At 41.5% G+C, this 27,246-nt stretch overlaps 1 protein-coding gene across 1 annotated transcript in view; it reads right to left on the reverse strand.

Moving 5' to 3' along the window:
• The window catches only part of USP42 (ubiquitin specific peptidase 42), a 37,746-nt gene extending 10,729 nt beyond the window's left edge, over positions 1–27,017 (reverse strand). The window contains exons 1-11 of the mRNA XM_068967187.1: positions 26,777–27,017; positions 24,568–24,768; positions 9,065–9,175; positions 7,305–7,407; positions 6,511–6,578; positions 5,465–5,535; positions 4,254–4,336; positions 2,716–2,827; positions 1,775–1,915; positions 1,489–1,589; positions 272–425 (exon numbers count right to left, since the gene is read on the reverse strand). Of these exons, the coding sequence (XP_068823288.1) occupies positions 272–425; positions 1,489–1,589; positions 1,775–1,915; positions 2,716–2,827; positions 4,254–4,336; positions 5,465–5,535; positions 6,511–6,578; positions 7,305–7,407; positions 9,065–9,175; positions 24,568–24,768; positions 26,777–27,017 (1,386 nt within the window). The remainder of the gene's footprint in view (positions 1–271; positions 426–1,488; positions 1,590–1,774; positions 1,916–2,715; positions 2,828–4,253; positions 4,337–5,464; positions 5,536–6,510; positions 6,579–7,304; positions 7,408–9,064; positions 9,176–24,567; positions 24,769–26,776) is intronic.
• Between the last annotated feature and the right edge of the window lie 229 nt (positions 27,018–27,246).

Consider the following 27,246-nt stretch of genomic DNA (forward strand, 5'->3'; position numbering starts at 1 on the left):
GCCAGCATGAATCAAGAACCCCTCAATATTTACTCCATAAAGTGAACGGAGTCCAGGGTGGGAGGTCAAGTCCCCAGTGTTTAGACAGACTCACACCCCTGCTTCCTTCTGGATCACATTGTGCGTCCTCAGAGATGTCCCCTATGTTTGAAGTATTTTATACTAAATGGCCTGAATCCACTTTTGTGGATACGAAACTCAGCTGTGCAGGAGGTCAGGCCACCACTGTGCCACTAAGTAGAGGGCTGGACGCTCTGCTCGGGAGGGTTACCTTCATCATGTGCGAGGGGAGCTGGGGGCCTATGAATCCCGAGGCTGCCTGTTTGCTGTTGACAACCCGCTGACCGATGACCGGGCGGGGCGAGGACTGGCCGGGGCTGTGGGCGGAATGAGTAAGTTCACCTCCATTTTTCACATCATGGGACCTGGGGACAGAGAGTGACAGTGCTCAGGGTAACATGGGACACCTCCCAAAGAGCTCACGCACACCCCACCCTCGGCAATAGGAGACGCAACCTGGGGAAGTGCACATAGTCCCGGCCCGGCCCAGGCTGGCACTGGAGCTCAGGTCAGCACGCAAAGGGTCACTGTGGATTCTCATCTGATATCTGTGTATTCTAGCTGAAAGGGTTTTTTTTTGGGGGGTGGTAATTTTTTTAAAGCTACTTTTGTTTTCCATTTTTTTAATTCTAAATACGTATCACTTAGAAAGATCTGTGCTATCCTGAAAAGTTAGAAAGAAACAAAGACACTTTGCCTCCCCTCACCCCTTCAAGGAACCTGCTATCCAGATTTTGTGGATTTTCCTCCAGGCTTTAGCCTGGACTGATCTCCTCGACATCAGCGTGTAAAATTTCCAACTGCTTATCCTCCATATATAGAGCACTTTCTCAGAGCATTTTAAAAACATCATAAAAGCCACTGTCAACAGTTGCATTGTATTTCGTGACATGCACACGCTACCATTTATGTGATCTGCTATTGTTGGCAATTTCAGGATGTTCTGAATTTCCAGTTACTACCAATGGATATACCTTGGAGCACTCATCAGACTGCCCCAAGGCCCCACATCTCCAGAAGGAATTATCGAATCGGTAACAGGCAGCAGCAGGCGGGGCAGGCCCGGGCCTGGCCAGGGGCGTGGCTGGCTGCTGCTCCCCGGGGCTGAGAGATGACCACATTGGGTACTCAGGACTCCCCTTACGGGGCCTCTGCTCACTGCCTCCCCAGCCCGCCAGCCCACCTGGTTTGCTGCCAGCAGCAGAAGCCCTCTGTGGCTACTCCCGTCCCTTCTTCTGTGAATTTCTTTAACCTGCCAAAGAGCTAGGAGCTACAGTAAACGCATGGCCCACTCTCAAACACACCTTCTTTACTCTCCCCACCATCAAGATGCTGTTTAACCAAACAATGGAATTTAAGCATGCTGATGAAGTGAAGCGCTCTTTCTGACTTAACAGAAAAGGTGGAAGTGCACTTTCCTGACAATACCTGATATAAAAGAGGACATAAGCTTGCTGGCTGAGTACCGATCTGATATCACTGGTAGACACGATGGAGTCATTCATTTGGTACCAGAGGCCGTTGCTAGCCTGTAAGACAACCAACAAAAGATACTAGATTCGATCAGGTACATGGGGAACCCCAATCCAGAGACCTGTAAGAAAAGGGGGCTACCACACATCAATTGGAAAAGGCCCCCTTCCCTCCCAAGAATGCCAGTGGTATCTTACAGTATACTGTAAATAGAGTAATTAACAAAACCCACACAACTTACTTTTATGTAGCAGAAGTAATGGCCAGCATGGCAATTAAAACCAGTGTGTACCAGGACTGCATACAAAACATAAATGATCGGCTCTCCATTTGGCTGAGACATGTACGGTCGAATATCAAGATACTCAGGGTATTTCACATCCTACACAAGTATGGAGAGAGAAAAATGGAATGTCATCTCTGAAGGTGCAGATCAGCCCGTCCATACACGCAGCGCAGGGCAGGAGGCTCACGGAGCAGGGCGCCTTACGGTGCTCCAGCAGGCACCCAACACCCGAGGCCTCATTTCAGAAGACAGGTCTAACCCGGAGCACGCCTGACTCTAAGTGTGTTTACTGCAATCCCGCCGTGTTCTTCTTTCTTTACGCAAGTAAGGACCCAGACTATGTGAATTCTCCAAACTCATCAAAGCAGACAGTTAACAATCACAAGTCTGGACTTGAAGTCATCGCTTATTTTTAACAATTCAGGAGCAGGTTATTTCTTCCACGTGTTACTGGATTTCTGACCACTTTCAGTTTCAGAAAGTGGGAAGAAAATGGGAAAGGTCAGTATACTACCAATCAGAGAACAAATGAATAAACAAGAAAACAAGCTCTGGTGAAGGAATGGCAAGGTCTGGCTAGGAAATCTTTGGACTTGAAATGCCAAAAGCGTTCCCTCAACGCTCAGCACCTTCACTGACTATGACGCCCAAACGTGGGTAACAAGCACCAGGTGTGACCTTCAGAAAGTCTAGCCAGCTAAGGGATACAGACGAGAACACACACACTCTGTAAACACACATATCAAACTTTGAGCTCAGTTCTTTGACATTTTATTCTACTAACAAGTGCTGGAAGAACTTAGAACATCAGGTAATAAAACTTCCATGTAGCTGCTGGACAGTTAAGCCTTGAAAGGCTCAGCATAAAACAGTTGTTAATAACGTTATCTACCTACCTTAGCAATTTTTCCACCAGTAAAATTTGCAAAACGTTTCAGAGAAAGTGTAAGAACATTAGAAGATCTATGTATAGTGAATCTCTTTGAAGCTGGAACCATCTTTTTACACCTTGGGAAAAAAAACAAAAACAGATGTTTAAGAAGATTAACGTGGGTTGGTTATTTTTGGTTTTTTCGTCTTACCCTTGTTATTTCTCTGAAACAGTCTAAATTAAGTTTCCAAAAGAAGGGTACTGGATGAGAAATACCACCCTTTTCATCCAACAGTGAAAAAATTAAAATTTGAAATTTGAGAGATAGCTTAATTAACATGAATGAAAGCCACAGGGCAGTTCTGAAATGTCAGGCCACTGACACCTTAAAAATTAGATTTACAGAAGTTTCTCTTAATTCAAAACAAACTGAAAAACCGGCTGGTAGAAGAACTCTGTGAAAACAAAGCCCAGATACAGAAGCAAGGAAATAAATACTAGAAACGTCCGTGAGGTTTAAAACAAAGGAAGCATCCCTCTGGTCTTAGGAGGAAAGGGGGCCTTCTCCCCAAAACAATGAACCCAGGCACCGCATTTTACTGCCCTTTGAAGATACTGTATTTTTCACAAGTTGAAGGTTTGCAGCAACCCTGCGTGGAGCAGACTGGGCCATCCTTCTAAAAGCGTGTGCTTAGTTCAGGTCTCTGTGCCACATTTTGGTAATTCCTGCAGTATTTCAGGCTTTCTCACTATTACTGTATCTGTTATGATGATCTCTGATCAGTGACCTTTGCTGTTACTCCTCTAGCTATTTTGGCATTTTTAAACAAGTATTTTTAAATTAAGGTTTGTACACTGTTTCTTAGATGTAATGCTATTGTACACTTAAAAACTACAGTATAAGGTAGACGTAACTTTTCTATAAACTGGGAAACAAAAAAATTCATGCAACTCGCTTTATTTCAAGATTCGCTTTATTGTGCTGGTCTGGAACCAAACCCGTGGCTATCCCTGAGGTCTGGCCCTACTCAGTAACAACGCTTACCCATATTACCTGACTTCAAGCGAACATCTACTTAAACCGTAAGAAACAGGGCTTTCTTAAAACAGGCCCTCTTGACTTCACGGGGAAACATTACAGAATGACTCAAACTTGAGGATTCCGGCAGGTACTGCCCCCAATCCTGGGAAACCACCGTGAGAAAGAGAGAGCCTTGACTGCTCTGGGAGAAAGCGATGCACCACCCACCCCAACCCTCCATGCTGGGGTCCCTGGAGATGCTGCTCGACATACATGTGCCACCCCAGTCACCTTCACACACAGGGGCACTAACGTGTGGATGGTCTTACCCCTCCCCTCCACCCAGCTCCCCAGGAGTGAGGACCCGCCTCCCCCGGGTCTAAGGAGTGTTAACACTCGGTGCCCTGGCCCTCGGGGAACAGAGCCAGGGTCTTCCCAGACGGTCCTGGAAGCTAACAGGAACCTTGCTGGTCAGGCAGACACGCCAAACCCTTTCACCCCAAGCCTCCCCACTGCCCTGCCCACCAGCACCACCATCGTACTTGCTGCACTTGTACGAGTTTTCTCCATCGAGCTGTTCCGGCTTTACAAACTGCTCCAATGCCTTGTTGACACTCTGAGCAGCCTGGGGACAGAAGAGCACCAACAGCACGTGACCACGCACTGCCGCTTGTCAGCAAAAAGAAGAAACGGGGCTCCAAAGGGTAAAGCCAAGTGCAAACTTGGCTGAAAAAGTGCAAACTTGGTGTGAAAAGAAATGACCACGCACTGCCGCTTGTCGGCAGAGGGGAAAGGGGACTCCAAGGGCAAAGCCAAGCCCAAATTTTATGTAAAAAGAAACTTTTTTCATTATGGTGTTCAGTTTTATACATGTACACACCAAGTTATTGCCCTCCCCACACCCAATTAAAAAAAAAAAGCAGGGGATTCCCTGGTGGCCCAGTAATTAGGACTCTGTGCTTTCACTGCCAAGGGCCCGGGTTCAATCCCTGGTCGGGGAACTAAGATCCCACAAGCCACACAGTGTGGCCAAAACAAAAAATAGAGGTCGCCCACTGCAGCATTATTTACAGTAGCATAAAACAGGAACAAAATCAAAGTATCTACCAGGAAGGAAATAGGCATGTAAATTGGCTGAAGCACGACACACGGCAGGCCCAAGCAAAATGGAATGAAAATAGCAAGTGGCCCAACAGACTAAAGGTATAATCCTGTCAGTGTAAACAGTAAACAGACACTCTGGAACAGTTTATATCAAACTGTTAACAAGTGTTCATTCCGGGGGACAGGCTCACACATGTCTCTGAAGTGTTTCTCATTTTTATCGTTAGCGTGTATCACACTTGAGATCAGAAAAACAAAAGCTTCAGACAACAAAAAATGGGAGAGCTCAGAAAATGCAAGAAGCAAAAAACAGTTTCTAAAGAATAACCACCACCTAAATTTGGCTGATATTGGTATCATAATCTGGTTTTATTAAGATTAAAGGTCAAAGGGTTAATAAACATTAACCCTTTAATGTTAATAAAGGTCAAACATTTAATAAAATTATTAAATGTTTTAAGCTTTTTATGATGCCTAATACAAAGTTTCAATAAGCTCCTCTAATGAAGTCTTAGCATATTAAACTTTTCAATTCATATTCTCTAACAAGTGTAGTCTAAATTGTAAAAGAACTATAAATAAATAAACTATAAATAAATTATGACTAATTTTTGTTTAACTTGACTATTACCACAAATACCAAACTTACCTTTATCTCCAAAGTTATATCGAGATAGGGATCAAAAGTATCTGAAACACCTTTGCAATTTAAACATTTGACTGAAATAAAAATAAAACACAAAAGATAAGAAAGTATAATCAGCATGGCAATATCAACTACTGAAATGACGGAACACACACACACATTTACAAAGCAAAAGCCATAAGGTACTTTTCTCGCCTATCAGACCAGGCAAAACGTGCTCCTACTACACACTGGGAGCCACTAACTTGGTCCACGTATGCTGCTGGCTGGAGTGTAAACTAGTATAACCTCTTGGAAGAACAATATGGCAAAATCAGAATTTGAAATCACATATCCTTTGATACAGAAATTCTAACTAATTATCGTATGTACGTACACTTTTACATAGATATAAAGGTCTGTGTAGACAAGGGTGCTCAATAAAGTGCTGCTGCTGCTGCTGCTAAGTCACTTCAGTCATGTCCGACTCTGTGTGACCCCATAGACGGCAGCCCACCAGGCTTCCCCGTCCCTGGGATTCTCCAGGCAAGAACACTGGAGTGGGTTGCCATTTCCTTCTCCAATGCATGAAAGTGAAAAGTGAAAGTGAAGTCGCTCAGTCGTGTCCGACTCTTCCGGACCCGACTGCAGCCCACCAGGCTCCTCCGTCCATGGGATTTTCCAGGCAAGAGTACTGGAGTGGGGTGCCATTGCCTTCTCCGAATAAAGCGCTAGTGGTAACAACAACAAAAAAACTAGAAACCACCTAAAAGTTCCCTGGTGGGAGTGAAATAAACGGAACACTCCTGCAACAGGGAAAGGCTGTGTTAGACTTGCATGTGCGGAAAACGCTAGGAAGCTTCCAGTGTGAAAAGAACCCAGGCTGTTCACGCACAAGAAGCTGCTGGGAGGATAGCCACAAGCTGGGCCAGGGGCTGACGGAGGATGGGGGATGGGAGCCTGGGCCGGCAGGGAGACACACGGGCCCTTCTTAACCCTTTCGGAGCCCTTGCATCCTTTTACACCACATGCCAGATCACAATTATCAACCTTTAAAACCAAGAGCTTACCTCTAGATCTTAGGTAGCCTCCAAATATCTGACAGACAAGTGTGGTGGCCTGGGTGTGTCTGTCCAATCTGAAAAAAAAATAAAAGAGTGAGATGAGAGAAGCGTTCTGCAAAAATAAGAGGTGCTGTAACTGATGCTAAAATCACGTACATCCATTAAAGAATGAGAATTCACGCAAGAAAGCTGCACAATATGGAGACAGCCAAAGAACAGCCCTGCCCAATCAAAGACACGTCTGGGGCAAGGAGGAGAAGTGGTCGGATGGTATTAAGAAGGGATTCGGAAATCAGGGCAGGACTCTGGCCCTGAGGCAGGCGGCAAGAGGCCGTCGCCCAGAGCAGGACTGGGACCCAAGCGTGAGGACCCTGCTCTGCAGTCCAGCACCCTCCAGACACTGAGAGCCCGGCCCTCGGCCGCGGGAAGGGAACGCAGACCTGCGGGGGTGTCAAAGCAACGGCAAGTGGACCACGACTTGTCTGTTTCTCCACCCTTCCCCTGAGCCCACGTTTAGATTTTAAAGAAGAAACTGCAGGGACTGGTAACTGACCCCAATGACAAAGGGAACACACACAGATTTCAAAGGCTGGAGACAGGAAGCACACCTTTACCATTTCAACCATTTTAAAGTGAGGCAAACCACTTGAGGAAGAGGCGGCACAAAGTCAAAAGGTGAAGCTGACAGGGAGCGGGCACCCCTCCGGGAAGGCACCCCTCCGGGAAGGCACCCCTCCAGGAAGGCCGTGCCAGCGGGGCGGCCGGGGTGGGGGCGGGGGCGACTGATGCTGTGGACTCACTTATTGCTGCCGTTCAAGCAAGCTTTTTGCATAGCATCAACAGTGTACTGAAGGAATTCGTGGGCGTCTTCTTGGTTTCCAAAGCGGAAGTGCCTGGCTATACCTGTAGAGTTTGAGGAAAGACAAAGCCTTATCACCACCTATCATACGCCCAGGCTGTACTTCCCCTTGATTGTATCTTATGACAGTATACTGGTTAGATAACTATTTTATGAGAAAATAGCATTAATAAGTTTCCCCTGAGAACAGCTAGGATGAGCCCTACAGACCACTAAAAGCCCACATGGGCTGGAGTTTCTGAGAACCCAGAGACTCTGTCTTCAGCAATAAAATGATTCTTGAATAAACTCAACTTTAGCTGTTATTGTTTCAAATTTTTGTCTCAAATGTTATGTTAGTGCACATATCTTAACTTGGGTGTGAGAATTCCCTAAGAGAATCTATATAAAACACAAAGTGTGAACCTATCTAATTCTATCCTAATAACCTAGAGAACATATTATATTCTCCACTGCACAGTAACATTTCAGTCCTATTTCTAATTGACTAAATACCACAAGCCAAAATGACAATGAAAAACAATACAGAAGCATAAATATACACACAATTTTATGTGAATGAATATATAGATACGTATTAACTTGAATCATATGAAATTGACCACATTCCACAAATTCTGACCTACAAAAATGACAATTTCATTATTTAACCATGTATGTCTAGAGTTGGGGGGGGTGTATGTCCGTAGATGTATGTACATACACACACCAATAGCGTTCTCTTAAAGAACTAGGTTTAAAAAAATTAATTATGTCTGCCATGTATGTGTGCGTGTGTGTATACATGTGCATACCAGTATATATAATATACACATATAATTCAACAAACAAAATCACCCCTGGCTAAAATTTTGCTAAGATCCAGCAATGTTTAAAAAAAATGTTCATGGTCTTCTCCAGCCTGTTAATAGCACCAAAGGCCAAGATCTTCTTCATCCTCAGCAGCTTTTTAGGCAAAAGCATTATAAATTGTCACTGTGTAATTATCCACCCCTACAATTACCAAGCTAGATACCAGATTAAGAGTCAGGTTTTTGTTTTATTTGTAAGCATTTTTTATTCCAACTCAGTTAATTAAGATAATACAAAAGCTTACTGCAAAAAACATGCAGAAAGTGCATAAAAAATTTCATGCAACCTATCAGAATCATTATAATGCAAGAGGAGATTTTAAAGTCATTAAAAATTATATAGAAACTTGTGAAATTTATCCACAAATCTGCTAACTTCTGAGTATAAAATGTTCTTTAAGAATATAATTAACTTCATTTTGATAATTCCTGTCACTATGTATAGTGTAATACTTATTCATTGAGTTAAAGCTAACTGAAAACTATTTTAAAGAAATCGGTGGGACAATATTTAGAGTTAGTATTACTCAGCATAGAAACCCAAATATCTAGGGAAAATGCTGCAAAAGTTATCAATTTTAGTAACAAATTTGAGGGTTTTATAATTTTTAATTTGTTTATATATCAAACTGAATACCACCTTCTTTACTATATTCTCATCTTTTGCTTTAGGTTTCAAAATGTTTTTACATAGTAAATGGTTTGCTAAAAAACTGTTATTTGTTAAAGACCTATTCATACACAATAAACTGTTTGCTGCAGTACCCAAGGAGCTCATCATTTACAAGTCAGATCATTAAGAGCAACTGGCTAACAAATATTCATATAAACTACTAGAGAGGATACTTACGCCGCATCTCATTAATGACAAACATCGGTTTAATAACATCCCCAGGATTGCTGAGTGCCTGGGTGATATGTGCTTGCATTGTACACATCATGCAAAATCCTTCTGCATGACCTGAAAGATAACAGATGAGAATCCTCCAAGTTAGCAAAATATGACACCATATGTACATCAAGGGTATTATAGATAACACAAGCACACTCCTGAAACAAGGAGAGCGGAACTATGTGTCCTGTTATTGAGCTATATACTTTTACTCGTTTCCATTTAATTCTCCAACAAACCTAAGTGATAAATATATATTGGCTCTATTTTACAAGAAAGGAAACTGAGGCTCAGAGAGTTAAAAATTTGCCCAATGCCAAATAGTGATTAAGGGGCAGGCACATAATTGGGCTCATATCATACCCTTCTAATTTCGAAGCCTGTGCTCTTAACTATTGTCTATACTAGAGAAATTAGAAGTTTTTTTCCTTATGCTACCATTTGTCTCAAACAGTAAAGGAATGTCTCCTTTCAAAATCTCAAGTGTTCTAGCTTTTCCACATACAAAGGTCTCTGTTGTAATTTTTTAACAGCTTTTTAAAAATATGAAAACCACCTTAGTGCATACTAAGTGGTGCTACTGGCATCTAGTGGGTAGAGATCACAAATGCTGTTCAACAGCCTACAGTAAGCAGCCTCTACCATAAAGAATTATGTGGCCCCAAAAGTCAATTACACTGAATTCAAGAAACACCTAAAACTAAAGGCGGCTCAGTCCTGCCTAACCAAGCTTTTAAAGTCTCAAAAGGTCCAGACTGTTTCCAGTTAACATTACTGTGTCCCAGAGTAGAGCTCAAAAATATTCACAGGAATAAAAAGAAAACCTAGCACCCAGCAACATAAAATTGTAATTGAAGAGTACAAGGCATGCAATAATGCAGAAAAGACCAATAACAGAGAGCAGATAAGCAGAAATAAGACCCGGAAAGGACACAGAAATAGACCTGGAAATGTCCTCAAAAACAAGGACAATAAAAAAGACATTATATATATATATATATTTCTATGCTCAAGGATGTAGAAAAAAGCAAGGGCATGTTAAGGAGAGACACGGAAATAAAACCAAATCTACTTTACAGATGAAAGGTAGGATTTCTGAGATGAAAAACACAACAAGTAGATTTAATAACAGATTAGAAAGAAGGAAAGATCAGCAAACTTGAAGACTTAGCAGCAGAAGTTATCTATTACGAAACACAAACCTCAAAAAAAAAAAACAAAAAACACCTCTCAAAATAACAAGAACAAAAAAGCATATCAATGACCTATGGGACTCCTTCCAGCTATCCCCAGTACACTATCCCCAGTACACGTGTAATTGGAGTCTGAAGAAGAAGAGACAGGACAAATATTTTAAGAAATGACTGTTTTCAAAGGGACAGCACAAGGCAGTTTTTTCTTAAGAGCGGCAGAACAGTTGTGCATTCTGACTGAGGTGCTGGTTTACATGAACCTATCACTCAAAGAGTTGGCTCACTGGAGAAGATGCTGATGCTGGGAAGGATTGGGGGCAGGAGGAGAAGGGGATGACCGAGGATGAGATGGCTGGATGGTTGAGTCTGAGTGAACTCCAGGAGATGGTGATGGACAGGGAGGCCTGGCGTGCTGCAATTCATGGGGTCGCAAAGAGTCGGACACGACTGAGCGACTGAACTGAACTGAACTGATACCTGTATTAAAATTCATAAAACTGACCCTCCCAAATTAACAGACATGTACAGTAAAGAAGTTAACCATATAGTAACTCTAATAATTGTTATAAATGTTAATTAATTTATTAATGTGAATAAATACTGGGGGCTCCCCAAGTGATGCTAGCGGTAAAGAACCTGTCAGCCAGTGCAGAAGCTGTGAGACACACAGGTTTGGCCCTCAGGTTGGGGACATCCTCTGGAGGAGGGCATGGCAACCCACGCCACTACTGCCTGGAGGATCCCAGGGTCACAAAGAGTTGGACACAACTGAAGTGACTTAGCACAATTATAATAAACGTTTTCTTAAATGACTAAAAAGGCATACAAACACAAAGAGTAAATTTACAGATCTAACAACCTCAACAAAACCCAGACAGAAGGCTACTTATAACAGTGATAAAAATCAAAACTTTAAAGCAAGTGGAAATAAATGGTGTATATGAGAACAAAGGTACAACTGGCAACAGACTTGTGAGGAGCGATGCAAGAGACGGCAGCAGAGCGCCAACTCTCACGTGTAAAGAGAAAGACGGCAGCACAGGACTTCCACACCCCAGGAGGACATCTTTCAGAAACACAGATGAACGTCTCAGATGCACTGGCGGTACTTCTTCCTATTCCTCCCACTAAGTACAACAACAACAAACACCCTCTGGCCACTGCATATGAAACAGACATAAGAAAGCTGGGAAAGGTAGAGAGAAAGAGACACATTAACAGTTTCAGAGCCCAAAGAATGACATGGCGGTGAGTTTTCTGGGTTGCTTTCTACTTCATATATTTCTGACTTGGAGCTGAAGAAGCCACCAACCTGGAAATAGCAATAAAAGCGGGGAACAACGCCACAGTGAAAGCTTCTGGCATAGTGTTAAAAAAAAGCAGATTAGGAATGGGAACTTTCATCCACGCTGAGTGATAACAAACCACACCCCCACCTCACATCAGTGAGATCAAAAGAGGGGCCTGGACTTCCACCTCCAAACCCAGCAGTAAAGAAGCATCCCTCCATATTACGCTCAATTTAAGTAAGTCAGACACAGAAAGACAAATGCTGCTATGGTAATACTTACATGTGGAATCCAAAAAATACAACACACTAGTGAACAACAAAAAGGTAACATACTCAGCTACAGAGAACAAATCAGTGGTTCCTGCGGGGAGAGAGACGGGGAGGGCGTGACAGCAGTAAGAGATTAACAAGTACAAACTATTGTGTAAAATAAGCTGCAAGGATAGTGTGCAACACGGGAAATATAGCCAGTATCTTATAATAAACGTGCTTATAAATGGAGCATAACCTTTAAAAACTGGGAATCACTATACTGTACACCTGGTAAAGGCTGAGCGCCGAAGAATTGATGCTTCTGAACTGTGATGCTGCAGAAGACTCCTGAGAGTCCCCTAGACTGCATCAAACCAGTCAGTCCTAAAGGAGATCAACCCTGAATATTCAGTGGAATGACTGAGCTGAAGCTGAAGCTCTACGACTTTGGCACCTGATGCGAAGAGCTGACTCAGAAAAGACCCTGATGCTAGGAAAGACTGAGGGCAGTGAGAGAAGGGGACGACAGAGGGTGAGATGGCTGGATGGCATCGCCAAATCAAAGGATGTGAATGTGAGCAAGCTCCGGGAGACAGTAAAGGACTGGGAAGCTGGGGGTGCTGCAGTCCGTGGGGTCACAAAGAATTGGTCACAACTTAGTGACTGAACAATAACATGTAACACTGTAATGAATTATACCTCAAGAAAGAAAGAGAGGGAGAGAAAGAAGCATCTGTCCAGCTTCCCACTGGGTAGTGTCAGAAGCAGGACTCTCGCCATCGGCCAGCAGTAAAAAGCCACTGCAGTCTCCCTGGAGACAGGGGGGAGGGGAGGTGCGGGGGGGGGGGGGGGCGGGGAGGGGGGAGGGAGCAGAAACCCCCACCTCCATCCAGCAGGAACGTGGAGCCCAACCCCAACCTCGGCTGTCAACTGTGGAGTCTGGACTTCTATCTCCACCTAATATTTCCTCCTTTGCCAGAATGGTGTCAAGAGAAAGCCAGCCAATACACAGGCCAGATAAGATCCAGTATTTTACAGCATAACACAAAAATGTCCAGCTTTCAACTGAAAATCACTCATCGTGCTAAGAACCAAGAATTTCTGAATGCTGGAGAGGTGAATGAAAGACAATGAATAGATGCCAACCCTAAGATAATAAGACATGTTAGAATTATCTAACAAAGGTTTTAAAGCAGCCACGATAAAAATGCCTCAACAGGTAGTTATGGATATACTAGAAACAAATAAAGCAATGTAGAAAGACTCAACAAAGAAACGAGAGAAATAAAGAACCAAACGGAAATTTTAGGAATGGAAGCACAATAACCCAAGTAAGAAGCTCTGTGGACGAGCTAAGCAGAAGAATGGAACTGACCGAGGAAAGCGCCAGGAAACCCGCGCGCAGGACAACAGAACTCAGGTACTCTGAGCAACAGAGCAAAGCGGACTGCGAGAGCCAGCAGGCCGAGCCAGGGCCCCGTGGGACTCTAACAGAAGGCCCAACACGCGCGCTGCCAGAGTCCCAGCAGCAGGGGAGACGGAAGACTGGGTGCAAAGGGGAAGAAACGAAGGCGGCAACTGCCCCAAGTTTGGCAAAAGATGTAATTCAAGAAGCGCTGCAAACACCAAACAGGAAAAAGAGCAAAGAAATAAACACCAAGACACGTCACATCCAACTTGTGAAAACTAAAGACACGGAAAAACACCTCGGAAGTAGTGGCAGGAAAACACCACTTCACCTGTAAGAGAAAACTTGACTAGAAATGGATTTCACACCCGAAACCATGGAGGACAGAGGAAGCCGCACGCAAATTTTCAAGTCCTTAAAGAAAGGGACTGTAAGCCCAGAATCCTATGGCCAGGGGAAAGGTCCTCCAGGAAGATGATGAAATCAAGACACGTCCAAGTGAAGCAAAACGCGGAGAACCTGTCACCAGTAGACTTACCCTAAAAGAATGACTTAAGGAACGACTTAAAGAACGCCTTCCTTAAGTCAGAAGCTCTCCAAACAAAAAGGAAGTGATTTGGGTTTTTGGTTGTTTTTTTTTTTAAAGCAACCCTGGAACATCAAGGAGGAAGAAAAAAAACATAGTAATCAAAAATATGCCGCCGCTGCTGCTGCTGCTGCTAAGTCGCTTCAGTCGTGTCCAACTCTGTGCGACCCCATAGATGGCAGCCCACCAGGCTCCCCCGTCCCTGGGATTCTCCAGGCAAGAACACTGGAGTGGGGTGCCATTTCCTTCTCCAAACCATGAAAGTGAACAGTGAAAGTGAAGTCACTCAGTCGTGTCCGACTATTCACGACCCCATGGACTGCAGCCTACCAGGCTCCTCCATCCATGGGATTTTTCCAGGCAAGAGTACTGGAGTGGGGTGCCATTGCCTTCTCACCTATAGATAAATACATTTTCCTTCTCTTGGGTTTTCTAAATTATGTGACAATTGAAATAAGGATTATAACACTGTCTCTAAATGTGGTTCTAAATGTACGTAAAGGAAATATTTAATTACATGGTAACTAGGGAAGAATAAAAGAGACAAAAAGTGAAGTTTCTACATTTCCCTTGAATTGGTAAAATGACAACATTAGTAAACTGTGAAAAGCTACACATAATGTAAGCCCAGAGGAACCTCTAAAAAGACTATATAAAGAGAGCTACTCAAAAACATAAACACGAAAACAAACTGTAAACAAAAGTTTACAATACTCAAGTAACCCACAGGTAGGCAGAGAGAGAGGAGAAACGAATAACTGAGCAGAAAACAAAATACAAAATGGTAAACTTGAGTCCTAATGTATAAACGACTACCTTAAATATTAATAAATATACTAATTAACAGATCTAAGCTAACAAAGCAGATTTAAAAACATGATTCAACTATTTTGCCTATAAGAAACTCACTTCAAATGTAATGAGACAAACAGGCTCAAAGAAAAAAGATCGAAAAATGTATGTCATGCAAACACTAACCCAAAGAAAGCAGGAATGGCTATGTTAATGGCAGACAGAGTAGACTTCAGAGCAAAGAAAGCTGTCAGAGAAAAGGACATTATATGAAGGATCAGTCCATCAGAAAGAAAAAGCAATCCTAAACGTGTTTGTACCAAACAACAAAGCTGAAAAGTACATGAATCAAAGTCTGACAGGACTGAAAATGGATATACAGAAATCCACAACTAGAGCGGGAAACCTCAACATCCTTCTGTCAACAACTGAACAATTAACCAGAAAGCCAGCCAGGAGAACTCGACACCACCAAGAGCCAACGAGATTCCATCAACATTTATAGGATACCTCACCCAACACGTGTGTTTCAAGGGCTCACAGAACATACACCAAGATAAACTATATCCTGGGCCACAAACAAAGCTCAAAAAATAAAACAGAAATCATAACAAGTACGGAATGGAAAATCCTAAAAATCAGTGAGAGACAGAGAGAGAACACAAGAAAGTCTATAAATACCTGGAAACTGAGTAACACTTCTGATTAACCCATGGTTCAAAGGGTTAAAATAAAAACTGAAAAGACAATGTATCAAAAGTTTGGAGACACAGCTAAAGCAGTGTCCAAAGGGAAATTTACACTTGTAACAATATCAGAAACAAAAACAAGAAAATCAACACAGACCCTGCAGACATCAAAAGAAACACAAGAGAATATATATAAACATATTCTGTAATTAATTTGACTCATGTAAATTTGCCAACTTAGGAGAAATGGACCAACTCCTCAAAAAAGTGGAATTACCATAACCCATTGAAAATAAAATAATCTGAATAGCCCTATACTTACTAAGGAAATTAAATCTGCAACTTTAAACTCCCCCCCAAAAGAAATCTCAAGGCCAAAATATTTTCACCGATGGATTCTACACTAAATGTTTATATAAAAATTTACATCAATATTCTATACAATCTCTTCCAAAAAATAGGAGTTAACATATCCCAAACACATTTTATAAAGCTCAGTTTGGTTCAGTCGCTCAGTCATGTCCAACTCTTTGCGACCCCATAAATTGCAGCACGCCAGGCCTCCCTGTCCATCACCAACTCCTGGAGTTCATTCAGACTCATGTTCATCGAGTCCGTGATACCATCCAGCCATCTCATCCTCTGTCGTCCCCTTCTCCTCCTGCCCCCAAACCCTCCCAGCATGAGAGTCTCTTCCATTGAGTCAACTCTTCGCATGAGGTGGCCAAAGTACTGCAGTTTCAGCCTCAGCATCAGTCCTTCCAATGAACACCCAGGACTGGTCTCCTTTAGGATGGACTGGCTGGATCTCCTTGCAGTCCAAGGGACTCTCAAGAGTCTTCTCCAACACCACAGTCAAGAAGCATCAATTCTTCGGCGCTCAGCCTTCTTCACAGTCCAACTCTCACATCCATACATGACCACAGGAGAAACCATAGCCTTGACTAGACAGACCTTAGTCGGCAAAGTAATGTCTCTGCTTTTGAATATACTATCTAGGTTGGTCATAACTTTTCTTCCAAGGAGTAAGCATCTTTTAATTTCATGGCTGCAGTCACCATCTGCAGTGATTTTGGAGCCCCCCAAAATAAAGTCTGACACTGTTTCCACTGTTTCCTCATCTATTTCCCATGAAGTGATGGGACCAGATGCCATGATCTTCATTTTCTGAATGTTGAGCTTTAAGCCAACTTTTTCACTCTCCACTTTCACTTTCATCAAGAGGCTTTTGAGTTCCTCTTCACTTTCTGCCATAAGGGTGGTATCATCTGCATATCTGGGGTTATTGATATTTCTCCTGGCAATCTTGATTCCAGCTTGTGCTTCTTCCAGCCCAGCGTTTCTCATGATGTACTCTACATATAAGTAAAATAAGCAGGGTGACAATATACAGCCTTGACGTGTACTCCTTTTCCTATTTGGAACCAGTCTGTTGTTCCATGTCCAGTTCTAATTGTTGCTTCCTGACCTGCATATAGGTTTCTCAAGAGGCAGGTCAGGTGGTCTGGTATTCCCATCCATTGAAGAATTTTCCACAGCTTACTGTGATCCACACAGTCAAAGGCTTTGGCATAGTCAATAAAGCAGAAATAGATGGTTTTCTGGAACTCTCTTGGTTTTTCGATGATCCAGCGGATGTTGGCAATTTGATCTCTGGTTCCTCTGCCTTTCCTAAAACCAGCTTGAACATCCGGAAGTTCACGGTTCACGTATTGCTGAAGCCTGGCTTGGAGAATTTTGAGCATTACTTTATTAGCGTGTGAGATGAGTGCAATTGTGCAGTAGTTTGAGCATTCTTTGGCATTGCCTTTCTTTGGGATTGGAATGAAAACTGACCTTTTCTAGTCCTGTGGCCACTGCTGAGTTTTCCAAATTTGCTGGCATACTGAGTGCAGCACTTTCACAGCATCATCTTTCAGGATTTGAAATAGCTCAACTGCAATTCCATCAGCTCCACTAGCTTTTTCATAGTGATGCTTTCTAAGGCCCACTTGCCTTCACATTCCAGGATGTCTGGCTCTAGGTAAGTGATCACACCATCGTGATTATCTGGGTCGTGAAGATCTTTTTGTACAGTTTTTCTGTGTATTCTTGCCACCTCTTCTTAATATCTTCTGCTTCTGTTAGGTCCATACCATTTCTGTCCTTTATCAAGCCCATCATATAAAGCTAGTATTATCCTAATACCAAAACCAAACAAAGGAGGTATAAAAACAGAAGATTATAGACTGATACATCTCATGAACAGATGTAACAACCCTTAATAAAAATTCAGCAAAATACAAAAATAGGAGAAGGAAATGGCAACCCACTCCAGTATTCTTGTCTGGAAAATCCATGGACAGAGGAGCCTGGCAGGCTGCAGTCCATGGGGTTACATGACTGAGCATGTGTGCAGGAGGGTGGAGGGTGATGGGTTGGTAGCAATAAACTGGTAGAACTAAAAAAAATAAAAATAAACATAATTAAACATCATGACCAAATGTAGTTTATTCCTGGGATACAAAGCTGACTCAATATTGGAAAATCTACCAGAATATTCCACCATGATAAGCTAAAGAAGAAATTCACATGATCGTATCAATTTGATATAGAAAAAGCTACTGACAAAAATCCACACTATTTCATGATAAAAAGCAGGAACCGCTAAAACAGGGGAAAAAGAAACAGAGAAGAACTTCCCTGATTGGATAAACAGGATACACCAGAAACCCACAGCTAATGTCAAACTGAATGCTCTTCCCCTAAGATCAGAAATGAGGCGAGGATGTCACCTCCGATCACTGATTCAACACAGTGCTAGAAGTTCTAGCCAGTGAAATGAGGCAAGAAAAGGGACAAAAGGATACAGATCAGTAAAAAGTAAGTAAAAATGCCCCTATTTACATATGGCATGACTCTCTAGATAGAAAAATACAAGGACTCCACCAAAAAAAAAAAAAGCCTAGAACTGTTGAGTGAAATCAGCAAGGTCAACATTCAAAAATTTACAAGAATGAAATGTATTTTTATATACCAGCAATAAATAGATGAACACCAAAATTATGGTGATGCCTCTGATTCCTCAAAAATTAAAAGAATTAGACGTATAACTAACAAAACAAAACATGCTGCTAACTATGCAACACTGACAAAGCAAAACAGAGACCTAAGGAAATGAAGACACCACATCCACAGACTGGAAATGTCAGCACAGTGAGACGCCGATTCTCCCCAAACTGAGATACAGGCTTAACAAAATTCTATCAAAATCCCAGTAAGTTTTTTGGTAAATACAGACAAGATTATTGTATAATTTATATAGATAAACAAGGGAACTGGAATAGAGAAAAACAATTTTGAAAAAGAGTAAGTGGATGGAATCACTCTATCTGATATCAAGATTTACTGCACAGTCACAATAACAAAAGACCATACTGAGGGTCAGATACGTACCTCAACAGAACAGAACAGGGGACCCAGAGACAGACCCACACCCAAGTGATTTTTTACAAAAGTATGAAAGCTATTCAGTGAAGAAGCTAGCCTTTTCAACAAATGGTGCAAGAGCAAGTGAACATCCACAAACATACAAACAAAAAACCAAACTGACACAAAAAGGATCATATATCTAAACGTAAAACATAAAACTTTTCAGAAAAAAAAAAAAAAAAACAGGAGAAAATCTTTAGGGTCAAGGGCTATGCAAAGAGATCTTATACTCAACAGCAAAAACACAATCCATAAAAGGAAAAACTCACCTTCACCAAAATTTAAAACTTATGTTCTGTGAAAGATCCTGCTAAGGGTAAGGGGATAAAAAGACAAGCTTCAAACTGGCGGGAAATGTTGGAAATACATACCCAAAAGACCTACTATCTAGAATACATAAAGACGAAAACAACAGTATAAAAACAAAAGAGCACGACTGAAAACGAACAAAGACACAAAGAGACATTTTACCAAAGAGGATATACAGACGATCAACACACACGGAGAGAAGTTCAGGACCTTCAGGCATTAGGGAAATCCAAATTAAAACCACAATGAGATATCATAGTAAGCATAATCAAAGTATGGCTAAAATGAAAAACAGTGACAACATCAAATGTTGGCAACAATGAAGAGCCATTGGAACTCTTCATACATTGATGGTGGAAATGCAAAATGGTCAGCCGTCTAAGAAACTATTAGTCAATTTCTTATAAAACCAAATATGCAACTGCCTCGTGACCCAGCAACGGCAGTCTGGGCACTTATTCCAGAGAAATAAAGACTTGTGATCACACATATGCTCTACACAGTAATGTTTACAGCAGCTCTATTCATAATATCCAAAACTAGAAACAACCCAGACATCCTTTAATGGATGAATGGTTAAACAAATTGTGGTTCATCCATACCACGGAATACGACTCAGCAACAAAAAGGAACAAATTATTGATATATACAACAAAGTGAAGAAATATCCAAAGACTTAGGCTTAAGTGAAGAAGCCAATTCCCTATTATATAATTCAATAGATGCAACATTCTTGAAACAACAAAATAACATAACTGAGAACCAGTGGTTACCAGGAATTAAGGAGGATGTAGGGGCTTGAGGGAAATGGGCTTGGTTATGAAAGGGAAACATTTCCTTAGGAATGGAAATGTTCCATACCTTGACTGTATCAGTATCAATATCCTGGCTGCAGACTGAAGTGCAGCGTCACCACTCAGGGTAACTGGGAAAGGGTACGTGGGAAGTCTCTGTGCGATTTCTTACAACTGCATGGAAATCTAAACTTACCTTAAAATAAAAAGCTTAACTTCAAACAAGGCAAAATAAAGACATTTCGGACCAGGAATAAAAAAAAACAAAACAAAAATCAGCAAAAACAGTTCAGAGAATTCCTCCAGGCATAAGAAAATTTCAGCTGGTACCTGGATCTACACAGAGGAATTAAAAGCAGCAGAAATGAGAAGAGTAAGAAAATATAAAAGATTGGTAAAGAAACCTTAACAAACCTCTCAAAACTTTCAACTTTTATTTAAAGCAAAATAACACAACATACTATGCGGTAACAAGATAAGTAAAAATAAAATGCATGACAACAGTAGCACAAACGCCTCCTAGGGAGAGGCCGTCAAGGTGTGCTGTCACACAGTCCTTACAAACATACAAAATGGAACAGTATTGTAAAGAAGGCTGCGATAAGCTAAAGATACGTGTTAAACCCTAGAGCAACCACTAAAAGGAGAAAACAAAGTTGAGAAGATATGCCAGTAAAGTAGAGGAAATATCATATAATCACTCATTCCAAGGAAGGCAGAAAGCGATGAAAAAGGGACCAAAGGATACAGGACAAACATAAGACAAATAGCAAGATGGTAAACAAAAAACCCAACCATATCAATACTCTCATTAAATATAAATGATTTACACTCTAAAATAAAAGATAGAAAAAAATATAATAAAATAAAAGATAGAGACCGTAAGACTGGATTAAAAAAATAAGAACTATAGGCTATTTATAAGAATTTTATTCCATGTATTTTATTTCAATGTATCTCTCTCAAAATTTGATAGAACAAGTAGACAGAAAAGCAGGAAAGACATAAAAGACTATCTTAACGTTATCAACTAACTAAACATAATCAGCATTTACAGAAACGCCAACCAATGCAGAATACACATCCTTATTAAGCACACGTGGAATATTTAACAAACTAAACCACATTCTAGTGCATAAAGCAAGTCTCAAGTTTCAAAGGATTCAAACAATAAAAATATCTTCTCTGACCACGATGGAATTAAATTAGTCATCAGTAGCAGGACAATTTCTGAAAAATCCCCAAACATCTGGCAACTGAATGACATGCCTCTACGCAATCACATGGGTAACCAATCAGGTAACTGTATTTAAAAAAAAAAAAAGAAAATACTAGAATCAAGGAGCTCGAAAACTTGTAGGATACGAGATCAATAAACAAGAGTCAACTGCATTTCTACGTTCTAGCAATAAACAATCAAAACTGGAAGGTCAAAATATATATTACCATTTATAATAGCTTTCAAAAATACGAAATACTTAGCAATAAATCCGACTGTAAGATGTGCACATTACACTTGTATACTGAAAGCTACGCAGCAGTGCAAGAAAAACCAAAGCGAACCTGAACAAACAGAGACGCGCACTGTGCTTGTGGGTCAGAAGACAACACAGTTTAGCCGCCGAACATCTCAGACTGATTTACAGAGTCCACACGATCCTAGCCAAGCTCTCAGGAGGCTTTTTTGTAGAAATTGACAAACTGATTTCAAAGTTAATTTGGAAATGCAAAAGACCAAGAATAGCCAAAACAGCTTTGAAAAAAGAGAGCAAAGTTGAAAAAGCTACATAGTTTCAAAACTTTTAAATACACAGTAACCAGACACTGCTGTTATCAGGCTGTGGGGCAACTAAGCCAGAGGGCCCTACAGCTGTGTTCTGCAATGAGAAGCCACCTCATGAGAAGCACTAGCACCCCAAGAAAGAGCAGGCCCCGTTCGCTGCAAAGAGAGAAAGCCGGTGCAGCAATGAAGACCCGGCGCAGTCCAAAATGCAAACAATAAATAAAAGAAAGAATGTGTTTGAAAGACACTGTGTTATGGAGTCAAGACAGACAGTGGATCAGTGTAACAAAACAGGTCAGAAACAGATCCATATGGATACAATCAATCGATTTTTGACAAAGGTACAAAAATAATTCGGTGGAGAAAGGGCTATCTTTTGAACAAACAGCGTTGGAACAATTGGATATTCATATTGAAAAACATGAACTCTACACCACAGACAAAAATTAACTCAACATGGATCACTGACCTAAACATAAAAACTAAAAGCATAAGACTGCTAAAAAAAAGCAACAGAGGAAATCTTTGCGACCTTTGGTTAGGCAAAGATTTCTTAAATACAACACTGAGCGCACAAGAGACAAAAAAGAAAAATACTGAAGTAAATAAAACATGTTATTTGAAAGACAGTGTGAAGAGGCTATTTTCTCCAGTTTGAGAAATCACATTTGCAAATCATGTACTGGATAAAGGACTTCTATCCAGCATATATAAAGAACTCTCAAAATTCAACAACAAGAGAATTATCCAATTTTAAATCAGGCCAAAGATAGGAGCAAGCCCTTGGGCAAAGCAAACACACAGCTGCTAAAGAGCTGAAGAACCTTATGGAGGGATGTTCAACACCATTATTCACTAACAGAGATGCAGACTCAAGCCACGGAAAGATACTATCACACTACACACCTGTGAAGAGCTGCTAAAATCAGAGAGGATCAGGGAGGATGTGGAGCAAATGAAACTTTTGTTCACTGCTAGTGGGAATGTGAAATCTCATAATCCTCTTCCCAGTCTGGAAGTGCAGTGCACCCATATTATGGGACCAGACCATTCCTTTTCTAGATGCTTACCCACAAGAAGTGGACACATGTCCTTACAGAAACCTCACAGCAGCTTCACTTATGATGACCCCAAAAGGGAAATAACCCAAAGGTCCGTCAACAAGTGAATGGAGAAACACACTGTGGTACATGGATCCATACAGTGGAATACTACACAGCAATAAAAAGTGACCACTGATACAGGCAGCAACACAGACTGATACTGAAATAACTGTGCTGAGTGAAAAAAGCCAGGCAATATAAACATGAATACTGTATAATCCCCCATAGATGACATTCTAGGAAATACAAGCTCATCTGCAGTAAAACAGAAAGCCCATCAGTGGCTGCACAGCCTGGAAGGAATGCGGGGCAGGAAGGGCTGGAAGGACTGATTTCAAAGACACACTGAGACTTTCCGGGGCGATGAAAGAGTTCATTATTGTGGTAGTCGTTTCATGGGTGCGCACAAACGTCAAGATGCATCGAACTGTGTGTATTACGGATGTGCAGTTTCTTGTTCATTGATAACGAGGGAAAACTAGTGATGGCCTGTAAAAGACGAGCACCTGACTCTGAAACCCCAGGCAGCTGCATCTTTGTCTCCATCCCTCTCTCTCGACGTCCAGGTGCCAGGGCTGGACTCTCATTCACACCCCCGTTTTATTAAGTGCAAAAATGATCAGAAAGCTGTCCGTGTTATGTCAATTATTACATATCAACATAATGATCAACGATGGACTTGGAAAAGGAAAAAATGAGGGCAAAGAGCTCCTCGTTCTGTAATCTGAACCACATGGAAGAGCACACATCTCCTGGTGGTTGACAGTCTCAGTGATTTTCCTTTGGTTACTTTAAAATTTTCTGTACTTTCCAAATTCTTTACACAGCCATTATTTTGCTCTTTGGGGGGAAAAAGTTTTAAAAGAATGCGTCTAAATTCTCCATCAAATAAAGGACTATTCGGGAATTTCCTGGTGGTCCAGTGGTTAGGACTCACCACTTTCACTCCCGAGAGCCCGGGATTCAGTCCCTGGTGGGAGAACTAAGATCCCACAAGCCACACACAAAAAAGTAAAGAACTATTCAGAAAGAAAGCAAGGGCTTTTTTTTCCACCCCAATAATGAAGGCCTAGCACCTGAACACACACATTATCACAGATCAAAGAACAGGGAGTTTTCATTTATAAAAGGTGAAGTGCATTTATAATACTTTATGTAGAAGTTCAAACCTCAACAAAAAATGGATACATTCTAAATTCTGAATTTCACTAGTTGACCACTGAGTTGACTTTCCCCTAGTTAAAGTAAAACATGCTCTTTGAAAGACATAACATGTTTTTAAAGACATAACATGTTTTAACGAATTTCCTGCCCTCTAGGTTGGAAACTGAGCTCTCACACACCAAAGGGAAAGTCCTGCACAAATTTCCAGGGGTTAGGAGCTGTGACCAGAGGCTCCTCTTACGCCTAAAGCCTGTAAATGAATCAAGCCTTCAACACAGGATGGACACCAGGAGAGGCAGGACTCAACCCTGTTTGTCCCAAGCTGTTGGCAGTAGATATTTATGGCATGATTTTTAGCAAGTGTAGAAAGTCAGCAGTGTATTCAGAAATGCCAAATGCTGAAAAAAATACACGTTTCTTTTTAAATAATTCCACAGATTAAATTACACGCAAAATGTTTTTCACGCAACCTGTATGCAAACCTTTTGAGTCTTCCTCCGTGGTTTCTAAAAGACACCAACTTAGTGATGACCAAATTCTTGACTTAATTTTTTCAGAGAGAAAAATGAAAGTAGGTTAGCATACCGAAACACCAGCACACGCATAACATAACACAGGACACTTACATGTCTTGGAGTGCTCATGCGACAGCATGTAGTTGGCGAGAGGTGGTGTGTAAGTTAAACACTGCAGTGCTGCGTTTGCAAAACAGGTATTGCCCAAATTCTGGAGCCCAGCTCCCACTCTATGAGTCTGCTGCCATTTAAGACAAATCTTCTCAGATGGGAAGAGAACTTTTTGTGGAGGAGCAATGCCATCACCTAGGGCTAGAAAAATAAACATTAAAAACGAAAGCTTTGTACACTTCTGAAGCTAAATAAATAACAACACATCACACCTGAATCTGACCAAGATTCTTATGACTAGCTAACCAGAAACGCAGTGGAGAAAGGGACATTTTAAAAGAAAGCCTAGAATTCGGGAAATTCTAAATGATTTGGTTTTTCTGATAAATAAATTTCAAGGACAAGAGTGTGTGTGGGAGGGGGGACAGTATTTAACAGATTTTAAAAAACTTAAAGCAGACATTCAACAAATGCAAAGGGCAGACCTTGTTTGGAAGTTGGTTTCAATGACCAACTGTTAAAAACCATTCTATGACACCTGGGGACATCTGAATATTGACTGGACTTTTCACAGAAAAAACATACTAATTTTCAGAAAAGAATGATTTAGATAAACACATTAAAATATTTAGAGATGAAGTAGAAATTCTTAGATTTGCTTTAAACGGTTGGGAAGTGAGGAGAGGAGTTGAGTGGGTGGAGGTATGAGTGGCCAGGAGTCGATAAACAAAGCTGACGACAGGTGCCTGAGAGTTCATTATAGCTATCCTCTTATATCTACTGAAATAAACACCCCCACCACAGCAAGCGCAGGCAAGTCGCCGCCCGGTGACACCTGCGGTGGGCGCAGACAGTCCGGCCCCCAGCACCGCCGCCCGCTCTCACTCAGTCCTCACTCGCTGTGGGTCAGTCTCGAGTCTAGAGGCTGGTAGTGACGTCATCCCAGCTTTACCAGTAAGGAAGCGGGATTTCAGGCACCAGGATAACATACTCGTAAAGATACTATACACGAACAATTTTTTATCTATTTTTAAGACTCAAATGGCTGATTGACAACTATGCTAATAAAACTCAGGTGAAGTGCAAAAACAACTTATTTAGGAGAGGCCAAAATCATCCTCAGCCAGAATGTTTCTCAGAAGTCCGCCAGCTCCTCAGTGCCACCCGACTAAGACGCACACTAGATGGTTCTCGGCTTGCAACAGCGATCCTGAGCATTTAAGGACGCAAAACGGCAGGCTTCAGCTTTGGGAAGAAGGGTGAGCCAAGTTAGGAACAGAGACATGAGCCTTGAAAATGTGTGGCAAGGGCCCCAAAAATGGCCAGGCGAGGCGACACCAAGTCAGTCCTGAGGGAGAGGGGCCCCAGTAAGGCGAGAGGAGGCTGGGTCTGCGAGAAGACGCCCTGTGGCAGAGTCCTGCTTATAAAGGTCTCTAAACCTCTCTGGACAACAGTCAGTAAAACTGTTCTGTGAGACAAAGTCCCCACCAAACACCTTCAGCAAATCGCACCCCCCAGCCCACATCACAGCATCACATGCACCAAGAGGACTCAAACAATCCCGGGGCCGAGCCATCCTCCGTGAACAGTGTCCTGAGTGGGAATCAATCTTTTCTCACAACTTCAAAGCTTTCAAATCCCCGAGTATTAGGAGCGCCAGCTAAGGTGTCCCCATCTTACTTAACTGGATGAGTTTTAACACATGTAACACATCTATATGGTTTGATACATAATGTAATATTTACGTGATCTGCTCTCTTTCAAAGAGCTTTATGACTACAGATGACCTTAACTGGGAAAAAAACAAACAAAAAATTGAAAACAAAGTTGGGCAGAGCTCACTTGTCAAAAGTCAACTGTTTTTAAATTTTTAAGAGGCAGACATTTACTTAGGGCACGGTAGTTAATTGACAAGTTAATGAAACGCTTGTCCATCTCGATTCTCACCAGAATAAAGTTTATCCTTCAAAAAATTAGGATAATTAAAGAAATTAATAGTAACTAAAAATAATCTTACCCTGTTATGATACGTTTGTTAATCATGAAGCAGAAGCAGAGGAAAATGAAGCCCGTCAAATAACGTAACTGCTGGCCACTCAGGTGGCAATAATTTATCTTGCAAAATAAGCCCCTCTCTGAAACTACCAACTTATGGACAGCATTTATACAGGAGTTTCCTGTAGTGATTCCGTCTTTTAAAAAGTAATACCTTGATCCTTTTGTGGTGATGGTTTTGATTTTTCAGGTACAGATGAACTTGAATAAACTACAGCACCAGGTACTGGTCCTAAAGAAAGTGTGTGATTTGAAACATCATTTAACGAAGACACAGCACCCCAGCTGGCAGAACCTGCATCCATGTCTCCAGGTGAGACAGCCTCAGAACTGCCAGGCTGGTTCTGATAGGTTGATGGGTCTGAAGATTCAGAAGCTTTGTCAACTATGGTCATTGTTCAACTCTGTAAAAGACAAAAAACATACAGTTGCTTCATAAGGTCAAGAAAAGTAATCTACTTATTCTACCATTAAATCTTGGAAAATAATTAAAAGCAGGCTAATTTTCCAATAAATCACTCCAATATAAAAGCAACAGTATCTTTTTTTAGCTCTGTAATAATTTTCTTGGGTATTTACCACTGTGCTAATCGGAACATGCCAACAATTTTTCATCATAAAATC

Source organism: Capricornis sumatraensis, chromosome 3 (genome assembly GCF_032405125.1).
Source record: "Capricornis sumatraensis isolate serow.1 chromosome 3, serow.2, whole genome shotgun sequence".
Lineage (NCBI taxonomy): Eukaryota > Metazoa > Chordata > Mammalia > Artiodactyla > Bovidae > Capricornis > Capricornis sumatraensis.